This window comes from Theropithecus gelada, chromosome 7b (genome assembly GCF_003255815.1).
Source record: "Theropithecus gelada isolate Dixy chromosome 7b, Tgel_1.0, whole genome shotgun sequence".
Taxonomy (NCBI): domain Eukaryota; kingdom Metazoa; phylum Chordata; class Mammalia; order Primates; family Cercopithecidae; genus Theropithecus; species Theropithecus gelada.
In genome coordinates, this window is record NC_037675.1 from 69,224,521 (window position 1) to 69,238,019 (window position 13,499).

General features: G+C 39.2%; 1 protein-coding gene across 9 annotated transcripts in view; it reads left to right on the forward strand.

Annotated features, from left to right (window-relative positions):
• The window catches only part of RAD51B (RAD51 paralog B), an 848,991-nt gene that overhangs the window by 12,500 nt on the left and 822,992 nt on the right, over positions 1–13,499 (forward strand). For all 9 annotated transcript variants that reach the window (XM_025392668.1, XM_025392661.1, XM_025392662.1 and 6 more), the window contains exon 4: positions 1,488–1,604. In XM_025392668.1, coding sequence (XP_025248453.1) covers positions 1,488–1,604 — 117 coding nt within the window. The remainder of the gene's footprint in view (positions 1–1,487; positions 1,605–13,499) is intronic.

Sequence of the window (13,499 nt, forward strand, 5' to 3'; positions counted from 1 at the left end):
GCGTATACACTTGGCAAAGGGATGATTCACATCCAAGCGGGATCATGTGAGATTTCACCATGCTACTCAGAGCTGTGTGCAATTTAAAACTTATGAATTATTTCTGGAATTATCCATTTAATATTTTCAGATCAATGTTGACCATGGGTAACTGAAACATGGGAAGTGAAACCGTGGATAAGGGGTACTGTCGTACTGTGTACCTGGCTTTCGATAAAGTTGCTAGTACCAAAAGTTTTTATCTCCACTACTATTACCTTCTTCTAGCTACCATTAATTTTCTTTGGAATGATTGTAATGTCTTCCTGACAGATCTCCCAGTTTCAAGCTGTTCTTCACAAACTAATCTGAGTATGCCTTTGAAATTATAATTTGTTGTATTAGTTTCCTGTGGCAGTTCTAATACAAATCATACCCTGGGTGGCTTCAGACAACAGAAATTTATCCTCTTACAGTTTTGGAGTTCAGAGGTTCAAAATTAAGGTGTAGGCAGAGCTGCGTTCTCTCCAGAGGTTCTAGGGGATTATCAGTTCCTTGCCTCTTTCAGCTTTTGGTGGCCATTAGCATTCCTTGGCTTGTGGCTGCTTCTCTCTCTATTCCATCTTCACGTAACCTTTTCCTGTATGTATTGAATTCCCTCTGCCTCTCTCTTATGAGTGAGGGTATTTAGGGTCCATCTGGATAATCCATGATTATCCCTTCATCTCAAGGTCTTTAACAATCAAATCTGCAAACACCCATTTTGCAAATAAGGTAATATTCACAGACAGGTTCTGGAGATTTGATTTGGATATCCAGGGGTGGGGGTGGGGGGTCATTTCTCAGCCTTCCACACCTTCCTTCACACTGTTCTTCACAAATGAACCCGACTTTGAAATGATGACTTGATCACGTCACTCCTTTTTGCATCTTCAACAGAGCTGTTCATGGTTAGGCCCCTGCTTACTTCTCTAGCCTCATTGCTTGCTGTACTGCACCCACACTCCATCTTTTAGCCATTCTAAATGAACTGTATATTTTACAGTTTGTGTTAGTCCCTGTTTCCTCTCTTGCTTCTTGACCTTTCTTTGTACATTCTGCCCTCTTTGGCAGGAATAGTCACATTTCCCTTGCTTACCTAATAGCTCTTTCAGATTTTAGCACAGGCATCCAGCAATTCCATTGTTTCCAAAATCTATATCAGTTATACTTTCCCTATTACATTATCTCTTATTAATTGTGTTGTAATTGCCTGGTTTCTAGTCCTAATTTCATAGTCTGTGGTTGACTTCATAAGACTGTGAGGGCAGCGTCTCTCTCTGTTTTGTCATATCCCCATAATCTAGCACAGACTCTGGCACAGAGTAAATATTTGTTGAACAAATAAATAATAGAAGGGAAAAGGATGGATTAGGGTTAAAGTTGCTAAAATTTAGAAAATTAGAGTTGGTTTATGTTTTTGAATATATATAAAGGTTGAAAAAAAACTTAATCATTTTCTTGTTCAGGCTTATGAGATAAAAGCACAAAGGTCTGCTGATTTATCACCAGCATTCTTATCTACTACCCTTTCTGCTTTGGACGAAGCCCTGCATGGTGGTGTGGCTTGTGGATCCCTCACAGAGGTAAAGGAAAAATTTTTCATACCTTCTTCCATTGACCTATAATCTTCAGAGCCAGGGAAAAAGTTTAGTTAAAAAACATAAATTATTTCTTGAACAGTAATCTGATTTAAATTATAAGTACTTCAAGGATATGGTTCTCCACACAGTGCTTAGTGTGGTTGCTCTGCAAACAGAGGGGTTAAAAACAAAATCCTTGCTGACTGATTAAAATCTACTTAGGTTGCTGTTTCATTGAATTAACTTAGAAAGTGATAAATATTGCTGGGTGTGTTTATATATGTGTTTTATATATATGATACATACACATATGTTATATATACCTGCATACATATATTTATGTTATATGTACACACATATACACATATGTCACATACATGTAATATATACATGCATGTCATATGTAATATGTATGCACATAAATAACATTATATATTATATCTATATGATTATATCATGCCTGTAATCCCAGCACTTTGAGCAACAACGCAAGACCCCATCTTTATCAAAAAAAAAAAAAAAAAGAAACCATTTAGCCGTATGTGGTGGTGCATGCATATGGTCCGAGCTACTCAGGAGGCTGACCTTGAGCCAGGGAGTTCAAGGCTGGAGTGAGCCATGGTCACACCACTGCACTCCAGCCTGGGTAACAGAGCAAGACCCTGTCTCAGAAAAAAGAAGGTAGTAAATATTATGAAATAATATTGTGAAACAATTGGAGGAATTAAAAAAGGATCACTCCTTATAAATTAGGAAGGACAATTTGAAATTTTGTTAACACATGGAAAAATTATAGTATTAAACTAGAGTGAGCTATTTTTACTTTCTGTTATAGATAAAATGTCTTCTAGGAAGTGACAGGTTATTGGATTAGTTAATACTGTTGCATAACAAATTATTCCAAAAACTAAGTGGCTTAAAACAATAAACATTGGTTATTTCTTAGTTTCTTTGTGAGTGGCTTAGCTTAGCAATGTTGATGAGGGATGCGGTCATCTGAAGCTTGGTCGGGGCTGTAGGATCTGTTTCTGAGGGGGCCATTTACATGACTGGAAAACGGGTGCTGGTGGTTGGCAGAAGGCCACAGTACCTCCCCAGGTAGGCTCTCCACAGGCTTCTTGAGTCTTATGACATGATGGCTGACTTCCCCCAGGTGAGTGGTTTCGAAGAAGGCAAGATGGAAGTGGTGATATCTTTGGCAACCTAGCTTTAGAAGTTACATGCCCCTACCTCTGCCACTTTTCGTCATTAGAAGTGAGTCATTAAGTCAAACCTACATTTAGGGAAAGGGAAATTAGCGTCTTTTTTTTTTTTTTGAGACAGAGTCTTGCTCTGTTGCCTAGGCTGGAGTGCAGTGGCACAATCTTGGCTCGTTGCAACCTCTGCCTCCCAGGATCAAGTGAGTACCTGGGATTGCAGGCACGCATCACCACACCTGGGTAATATTTATATTTCTACTAGAGATGGGGTTTCACCATGTTGTCCAAGCTGGTCTCGAACTGGTGACCTCAGGTGATCCACGCACCTGGGCCTCCCAAAGTGCTGGGATTACAGGCGTGAGCCACTACACCTGGCCAACCTTTTAAATGAAGAAGTGTCAGTAATTTGAGGACATTTTAAAACCACTGGTTATTTTCCTTGAAAACTGCTTACAATGTGGTGATTTGATAGACTATGTTTATCAATACACTCCTAAGGACTTCTTGCTTGAAAGTTCTAGGGGCATAAATACTTTCAGGAAACTTCTAAACAGGAACAGATTCTTTTGTTACATTCTGACAGTCATAATTTAACTGTCGATTTTTTTTTCCTTGGAGATAGGGACCCTGTTTTAGATACTATACTTTATTTTATTTCCTGTCTTCCAAGAGAGATTTAAAGATTTATATGAACTACGCCTAGCAGATGCCTATTAAATAGTTGGTAATAAGTGAGTGAATTAGTTATTAATAAAAATGCACACACACACACACACCCCCTCTGCTTTTGGAATATACTGCCACCAGGTGGTGCCAGAATCGTATGATTTTACATAAACTTTTTGGGCTGAAGTTCCACTTGCTTAAATAAGGTTTATTACACTAGTGATCCACAGTCATAAACTTACTTATTTAAATAGCAAAAACATTGAACTTAAAGAAGGTTAGCTGGGAAATTCTTTTTACTTTTTAAGTTTTGGAATAATTTTTAATACTTTTTCACTTAGCTTTTATTAATGATTTTTAAAAATCCAAACAGAAGTTACAAGCCTTTTAGGTGTTTTGTTGTTATCTAATTGGCTGACTTGGAATAGGAAATATAAGTACTTTGACTCCTTAGTAGGGGCAGATTCTCTCCTTTCTGTTCTAGCTACAGGTAGCCTCTTCAATCTTTTTTGTTTTTTGTTTTTCAACTGAGTACACAGATTATATCAATTTATCTTCAAACAAAGAATTTTGTTTTTGCTTTTATTACAATTTTTAATTGATACAATAGTTGTATATATTTATGGGGTACAATGTGATATTTTGATATGTGTGTACAATGTATAATGATCAAGTCAGGGTAATTGGCATATCCATTGCTTCAAACATTTATCTTTTTTTTGTGTGTTGGGAACATCCAAAAGCCCGTCTTCTAGCTATTTGAAAACATACAATAAATTGTAAATTATAGTTCCCCTAAAGCGCTATAGAAAACTAACACTTATTCCTCCTATCTTGCTATAATTTTATAACTGCTAACCAATCTTTGGCTGTCTCCCTCTAACCATCTCAGCCTCTAGTAACCACTATTCTACTCTCTACTTCTATAAGATCAATTTTTTTAGCTTCTCCATATGAATGAGAACATACAATGTTTGTCTTTTTGTGTCTGACATTTTATTTAACCTAATGACCTTCAGTTCCATCCATGTTGTTGCAGATGACAGAATCTTATTCTTTTTTATGGCTGAATAGTACTCCATTGCATGTATGTACCACATATTCTTTATCCATTTGTCTGTTGATGGACACTTAGGTTGATTCCATCTCTTGGGTACTGTGAATAGTGCTGCAATAAAAATGGGAGTGTAACTTGACATACTGATTTCATACTGTGTATCATACATGCACATGCACATACACACATGTGGAGGTAAGACAGCAAGCAAAATGATAAAGCAAATTGGGCAAAATGTTAACAGTGGGTGGATGTGGGAAAAGAATACATAGTTCTGTATTCTGTTTTTATTTATTTTTAATTTATCTTTATTTTAAATTAAAAAAAAATACATAGTCTAGCTGTGTCACCTAGGCTGGAGTGTAGTGGCACAGCCCATAGCTGACTGTAGCTTCAAACTCCTTGAGTGAAGTGAACCTCCCAAGTAGCTAGGACTACAGGTGTGCACCACCATGCCTGGCTAATTTTTAAAATCTTTTGTAGCGATGAGAACTTGCTATGTTGCCCAGACTGGTCTTGAACTCCTGACCTCAAGTGATCCCTTCTGCCTTGGCCTCCCAAAGTGTTGGGATTACAGGTGTGAGCTACTGCGCCTGGCCTTCTGTTTTTATTAACACCATTTTCCTGTAAGTTTAAAATTATTTCTAGATAAAAAAAAATAATAAAAAAAAACCTGTGATGTTTGCTGTAAGTAGATATTCTTGATCAGAAATAAGGAACTGTCCTTCATTTCCTAGCTAAAATACTAATTTGGTGTTATATTTTATCAAAAGCTTTTTTTTCTGCATTGATTGAAATGATTATGTTATTTTTCTTTGGTCTATTTTTCTTTGGTGAGAAACATTTAATAGATTTTTCTGATGTTAAACTACTATTGCATTTTTGGGACAAGTTCAACTTGGTCATGATATATTATCTTTTTTTATAAACTGTTGAATTCAGTTTGCTAATAAATTTAAGATTTTTCAATATTTAGGATGGATATTGAGCTGTAATTTTCCTTTTAGTAGTGTCTTTGTCTGAATTAGTATTTATCTTATACTAGTTTGGTAGAATGGATTATGGAATATCTCTTTTTTTTAATATTCTGCAATATTTTGCATATCATGGGAATTATTTGTTCCTTGAAGATTTGGTAGAACTTGTCTCAAAAATTATCTGATCTTGATCTTTTTCCTTCTTAGAAGATTTTTAAAAAAATTCAATTCCTTTAATGATTATAGGACTACTCACGTTTTCTATTTCTTCTTGATTAGTTTCAGTGAATGAGATTTTTAGGAATTTGTCCATTTTCTTTATATTTTCAAATTTATTATAATAAAGTTATTCATTATAATCTTACAGCTCTTAAATCTGGTTTTACATGTGGTTTTTGTCCCCCTTTCCATTTCTGATATTACTTTGTTTTATTTCTCCCTCTCTTTTAAAAAAAATCTTGTCAGAGGTTTGAGTATTTTTGTCATCATTTTAAAGAACTCAGCATTTTGTTGTTGTTCTTTGTCAGTCCTCTCTATTATTTGTTCATCTTCTACCTCCTTTATTTCTGCCATTTTCTTATTATCTCCTTTTATTTAATTTTTTGGTGGGTTTTTTTTTTAATCTAATTTCTTAAATTACACATTTAATCTATTAATTTTCAGTTTTTCTTTTTACTCTGACCTTTTAAGACTGTGAATTTTTCTTGAAGCCTTCTATTTTGATATATAGTATTTCCATTTTTATTCTGTTCTAAAAGTATTGAAACATTCCCATCACAATTGCTTCTTTGACACATGAATCATTTGGAATTTTAAAATATCTAAATTATTTAATTTAAAAAATTTCTTTTAATTACATTATTAATGTAATTGCATTTTTGTCAGATAACTTTGCATGATATTGATTCTTTGAAGTTCCCTGAGACATCTTTTAAGGTTAAGTTTGTGATCAACTTTGATAAATGTTGCATGTGTGCTTGAAAAGAATGATTATTCTCTAATAATTGGGTGCCCTATTTTATTTTAGGTTCAGGTGGTATATGTACAGGTTTGTTACATTGGTATATTGCGTGATGCTGAGGTTTGGGGTACGATTTATACCATCTGTCAGGTACTGAACATAGTCCCCAGTAGGTAGTTTTTTTAGCCTTTTATCCCCTCCCTTCTTCCTCCTCCTAATAGTCTCCAGTGTTGATTGTTCCCATCTTTATGTCCATCTATACCCAATGTTTAGCTCCCACTTATAAGTGAGAACATGCAGTCTTTGGTTTTCTGTTCCTGTGTTAATTCACTTAGGATAATGACCAAGCGCTGCATCCGTGTTGCTTCAAAGGACATGATTTTGTTCTTTTTATGGCTGTGTAGTATTCCATGGTATATATTTACCACATTTTCTTTATCTACTGTACCATGGATGGACACTTAGGTTGATCCATGTCTTTGCTATTGTGAATAGTGTAACAGTGAACATACAAGTGCGTATGTCTTTTTGGTAGAGTGATTTGTTTTCCTTTGTGTATATGTCCAGCAATGAGACTGCTGTGTCAAATGGTAGCTCAGTTTTAAGTTATTTGGGAAATCTCCAAACTCATTTGCACAGTGGTTGAACTAATTTATATTTCCACCTACAGTGTATAAGCAGTCCCTTTTCTCTTTCTCTGCAGCCTGGCCAGCATCTATTATTTTTTGACTTTTTTGTTTGCTTATTTTTGAGACAGAGTCTCATTCTGTTGCCCAGGCTAGAGGGCACTGGCACTTTCAGCTCACTGCAACCTCTGCCTCCCAGGTTCAAGCGATTCTCGTTCCTCAACCTCCTGAGGAGCTGGGATTACAGGTGTGTGCCACCACGCCCAGCTAATTTTTTTGTATTTTTTAGTAGAGATGGGGTTTCACCATGTTGGCCAGACGGGTCTCAAACACCTGGCCTCAAGTAATCTGTCCACCTCAGCCTCCCAAATTGCTGAGATTATAGGCATGAGCCACTGTCCCTGGCCATTTTGACTTTTTAATGATAACCGTTCTGGCTGGTGTGAGATGGTATCTCATTGTGGTTTTTATTTGCATTTCTCTAATGTTTAGGGATGGTGAACATTTTTTCATATATTTGATGGCCACATGTATGTCTTCTTTCGAGAAGTGTCCTTTGCCCACTTTTAATGGGGTCGTTTTTTGCTTGTTGATTTAAGTTCCTTATAGAATCTGGATATTAGAACTTTGTCACATGCCTAGTTCATGAATATTTTCTCCTATTCTGTAGGGTGTCTGTTTACTCTGTTGATAGTTTCTTTTGCTGTGCAGAAGCTCTTTAGTTAGGTCCCACTTGTCAATTTTTATTTTTGTTACAATTGTTTTTGAGGTCTTAGCCATTAATTCTTTGCCAAGGGTGATGTCCAGAATAGATTTTCCTTGGTTTTCTTCTAGGATTTTTATGGGTTGGGTCTCACATTTAAATTGCTGACCCATCTTTGAGTTAATTTTTGTGTATGGTAAAAGGTAGGGGTCCAGTTTAATTCTTCTGCGTATGGCTAGCAGGTAATCCCAGCAGCATTTATTGAATAGGGAGTCCTTTCCCCATTTTTTATTTTTGTTAACTTTGTCAAAGATCAGAGGTTGTAAGTGTGTGGTTTCATTTCTGGGTTCTCTATTATGTTCCATTGATCAATGTGTCTGTTTTTGTACCAGTACCATGCCGTTTTGGTTACTATAGTTTAAAGTCATGTAGTGTGATGCCTCTGGCTTTGTTCTTTTTGCTTAGGATTGCTTTGGCTTTTCAGACTCTAACTTCCCATGTGAATGTTAGAATAGCTTTTTCTAATTCTATGAAAAATGACATTGGTAATTTGAACCTGTACATTGCTTTGGGAAATAGGCCATTTTAACGGCGCTGACTCTTTACATCCATGAGTATGGAATGTTTGTTCATTTGTTTGTATCATCTATGATTTCTTGCAGCAGTGTTTTATAGTTCTCCTTCCAGAGATCGTTCACCTCCTTGATTAGATGTATTCCTAGATATTTTATTTTTTTGTGTGTAGCTATTGTAAATGGGATTGTATTCTTGACTTGGCTCTCAGCTGGAGTGTTATTGGTGTATAGAAAAGCTACTGATTTTTGTGCATTGATTTCGTAGCCTGAAACTTTACTAAAGTCATTTATCAGTTCTGGGAGCCTTTTGGAGCAATCTTTAGGGTTTTCTAGGTATAAAATCATATTGTCAGTGAAGAAAGATGATTCTACTTTTTTTCTGTTTTGAGGCCTTTTATTTCTTGTTTTTTTTTCCTTTTTGAGATGGAGTCTCACTCTGTCGCGTAGGCTGGAGTGCAGTGGCACGATCTTGGTTCACTGCAACCTTAACCTCCTGGGTTCAAGTGATTCTCTTGCCTCAGCCTCTCAAGTAGCTGGGACTTAGGTGTGCACCAGCACTCCCAGCTAATTTTTAATATTTTTAGTAGAGATGGGGTTTCACCATATTGGCCAAGCTGGTCTTGAACTCCTGACCTCAAGTGATCTGCCCGTGTAGGCCTCCCAAAATTCTGGGATTACAGGCATGTGCCACCGTGCCCAGCCTTATTTCTTTCTCTTGCCTGATTGCTCTGGCTAGGACTTCCTGTACTATGTTGAATAGGAGTGGCAAGACTGGACATCCTTGTCTTGTTCTGGTTCTCCCAAATTTTGCCTGTTTAGAATGATGTTGGCTTGGATTTGTCATAAATGAGTCTTAGTATTTTGAGGTATGTTCATTTTGATGCCTAGTTTGTTGAGGGTTTTTACCATGAAGGGGTGTTGGATTATGCTGACAGCTTTTTCTGTGTCTATGGAGATGATCATATGGTTTTTGCTTTAAATCTGTTTATGTTGTGAATAACATTTATTGATTTGCATATGTTGAACTAGCCCTGCATCCCAGGAATAAAGCTTACTTAATCATGATGTATTAACTTTTTGATGTGTTGCTGGATTCAGTTTGCTCATACTTTCTTAAAGATGTTTTGCATCCATATTCATCAGGGATATTGACCTGATGCTTTCTTTTACATTGTGTCTCTGCCAGATATTGGTGTCAGGCTGATACTGGTCTTATAGAATGAGTTATGGAGGAGTCCCTCTTCCTCCGTTTCTTGGAACATTGTCAGTAGGAATGGTGTAAGCGCTTGTTTATACATCTGGTAGAATTAGGCTGTGAACGTGTCTGGTCTTGGGATTTTTCTGCTTGGTAGGCTTTTTGTTACTCATTGAATTTCGGACCTCATTATTGGTCTTTTCATTAGTTTAAATTCTTTCTGGTTCAATCTTGGGAGGTTGCATGTTTCTCGGAATTTATGCATTTATTCTAGGTTTTCTAGTTTGTGTACGTAAAGATGTTTGTAGTAGTTCTCTGAGGGTTTTTTGTATTTCTGTGGGGTCGATGGAATGTCACCTTTGTCATTTCTGATTATTTGGATCTTTTTTTTTTCTTATTAGTCTAGCTAGCAGTTTATCTTATATATTCTTTCAAGGAACAAACTCCTTGATTCTTTGATCTAATTATTATTATTATTATTTTTGCATCTCAATTTTGTTTAGTTGAGCTTTGATTTTGGTTATTTCTTACCTTCTGCTAACTTTGGGGTTGGTTTGCTCTTGCTTCTCTGTTTCCTTTAGGTGAGATGTTAGGTTATTCACTTGAGAACTTTTGAACTTTCTGATATGGGCATTTAACACTATAAACTTCCCTCTTAACACTGCTGTAGCTGTGTCCCAGAGATTCTGGTATGTTGTACCTTTATTCTCATTAGTTTCAAAGAATTTCTTGATTTCTGCCTTAATTTGTTTGTTTACCCAAAGGTCATTCCGGAGCAGGTTGTTTATTTTCCATGTAATTGTATGGTTTTTAAGTGATTTTCTTAGTATTGATTTCTATTTTTATTGTGCTGTGGTCCAAGAGTGTGATTGGTATGATTGCAGGTTTTTTTTTAAAATTTGTGGACAATTGTTTTATGGTTGATTGTGTGGTCAGTGTTACAGCGTGTGCCCTGTACAGATGAAAAGAATATATATTCTGTTGTTTTTGGGTGGAGAGTTCTGTAGATGTGTATTAGGTTCATTTGGTCGAGTGTTGAGTTCAGGTCTTGAATTTCTTTATTAGTTTTCTGTCTTAATGGTCTGTCTTATAATGTTAGTGGGGTGTTGAAGTCTCACTATTATTATGCAGTCTCTTCATAAGTCTCTAAGAACTTGCTTTATGAACCTGGGTGCTCCTGTGTTTGCTGCATATATAGGATAATTAGGTCTTTTTGTTGAATTGAATGCTTTACCATTATATAGTGCCCTTCTTTGTCTTTTTTTTTTTTTTTTTGAGACGGAGTCTCGCTCTGCCGCCCAGGCTGGAGTGCAGTGGCCGGATCTCAGCTCACTGCAAGCTCCGCCTCCCGGGTTCACGCCATTCTCCTGCCTCAGCCTCCCGAGTAGCTGGGAATACAGGCGCCCGCCACTGCGCCCGGCTAGTTTTTTGTATTTTTTAGTAGAGACGGGGTTTCACCGTGTTAGCCAGGATGGTCTCGATCTCCTGACCTTCTTTGTCTTTTTTTTTAATCTTTACTGGTTTAAAGTTGGCTTTGTCTGTTATAATAGCAACCCCTACTTTTTTCTGTTTTCTGTTTGCTTGGTAGATTTTTCTCCATCCCTTTATTTTGAGCTTATGGTTGTCATTGCATGTGAGATGGGTCTCTTGAAGATAGCACACCATTGAGTCTTGCCACTTTGTCCAACTTGCCACTCTGTGGCTTTTAATTGGGGCATTTAGCCCATTTACATTCAACATTAATATTGACGTGTGGATTTGATATTGTCATTGTGTTGTTAGCTGGTTATTATGCATACTTGTTTGTGTTGTTGTTTTATAGTGGCAATGGTCTATGTACTTAAGTGTGTTTTTGTAGTGGCTGGTGATGGTCTTTCCTTTTTATATTTAACACTCCCTTCAGGACCTCTCGTAAGGCAGGTCTAATGGTAACAAATTCCCTTAGCATTTGTTTGTCTGAAAAGGATCTTATTTCTCCTTTGCTTAGTTGGGCTGCATATGAAATTCTTGGTTGGGGCTGGGTGTGGTGGCTCATGCCTATAATCCTAGCACTTTGGGAGGCTGAGGCAGGTGGAATGTTTGAGCCTGGGAGTTTGAGACCAGCCTAGGCAACATGGTGAAACCCTGTCTCTACAAAAAATGCAAAAATTAGCCAGGCATGGTGGCATGTGCCTGTAGTCCCAGCTACTCGGGAGGCTGAGGTGGGAGGACTGCTTGGCCCCAGGAGGTCATTCCTGCCGTGACCTGTGATCATGCCACTGCACTCCAGCCTGGGTGACAGAGTGAAACCCTGTCTCTCTCTCTCTCTCACACACACACACACACAATTCATGATTGGAATTTCTTTTCCTTAAGAATGTTGAATATAGTCCTCTAATCTCTTCCGGCTTGTAGAGTTTCTACTGAAAGGTTCACTGTGAGCCTGATGGAGTTCCCTTTGTAGGCGACTTGCCCCTTCTCTCTAGCTGCCTTTAACATTTTTTTCCTTCATTTTGACTTTGATGAATCTGATGACTGTGTCTTGGGGATGATCATCTTGGGTAGTATCTCACGGAGGTTCTCTGCATTTCTTGAATTTGAATTCAGGCCCCCAGCTTTGTTCTCTGGGCCCTTCAGGTTAGGAACCTTCTGTGTTAGAGGGGCCCAGGTGTTCTTGGATCTCTGGCCACAACACTGATGGGTGGTGCCAGCCAAAATGCATTGCTGGGGTGGTGGCAGTGGGATCTGTGCTTGTTCACATGTGCCAAAAGCAGCTGCATTATGGTGGGATGCATGCTCCTTGGCTTGGATGGGGTGCTGGTGGGTGCAGGGCTGCCAGCCTTTGTGTGCATATTCACACTGGTGGCGGTGTTGGCGCAGGGGGTAGTGCGGTACTGGCAGGTACAGGGCTGCCAGTCTCCATGTGTGTTTGTGCTGGTGGCAGTGTGGGGTGGCATGTGGGTCACTGTCCTCCGTAGGTGCGTTTTCACTGGCAATGGCCACACAGTGATGGGGTTACACTCACGTTGCAGCTGTGGCACAGTGGGATGCATGTGCACATGGGTGCTGGCGGTGGAGGGGAGGCGAGGTCTACCCACACGTGCGCCAGCAAAACGGTAGGGTGGGGGGTGGGGGCGGGCGTGTGTGTGTTCCTGCTGGCAAAGCAGCACAGAGGTGGCTGCAGTCAGTGGACGGTGTGGGTGGTCTGGTGTGCCTCAGTGGAGGCTGCTCTGCTGGAGCTCTTGACAGTCAGGCACTATCTGCCAGTGAAGGACCTATGATGTGGGCCCCCTGGAGGCACCTCGGTTGGACATCTGAGGGTACACTGCAAGTGTGCTCTACCAGGTTGGGACCCTGGGAGAGGCCAGCAGACAAGGGGTGCTTCGACTGGACTGGCCCCATTTCATATGCAAGACCACCACGATCTGTTCAGATTTGGCAATTCCTCTAAGGCTAAAGTCTCCTAGGAGAGCATGGTGAGCCTTGGGTGATGGACAACCCTGGTTGTGCTCCACTGCAGACATTACTGCACCAAACCCTCTGGGTTCCGCACTGCAGTCCTACCCCTACCACCTCTCTAAGCACCTCTCCCAGCCAGCTCAAGTGTCCACGCCCTGGAGTGGTCATGGGGTCTCCTGCTGCTAGGATTTCAGAGGTCTGTGGTGAGAGGGGTTTGTTTTTCATCTCTTCAACTCACCTCTTCCTCAGGAGTCCTTGGGGGCCAGAAGTAAGTCTTGGTGTCCTCCGTATGCACGTTTGCACTGGCAGTGGCCATGCTGTGGTGGGGTTACACTCACACCACAGCTGTGGCAGAGTGGGATAGCCCAGTGCAGGGTTTGCAGCTGCTTCTTTCTTCAGCCCAGCATCTGTATCCTCCCTCTGTCAATTCTCATTGCCTTCCCTCCAAAGATCTCAGAATGTGCCAGTCTTCCCAAAGTCCTTGTCACTTGGTGGCATGTG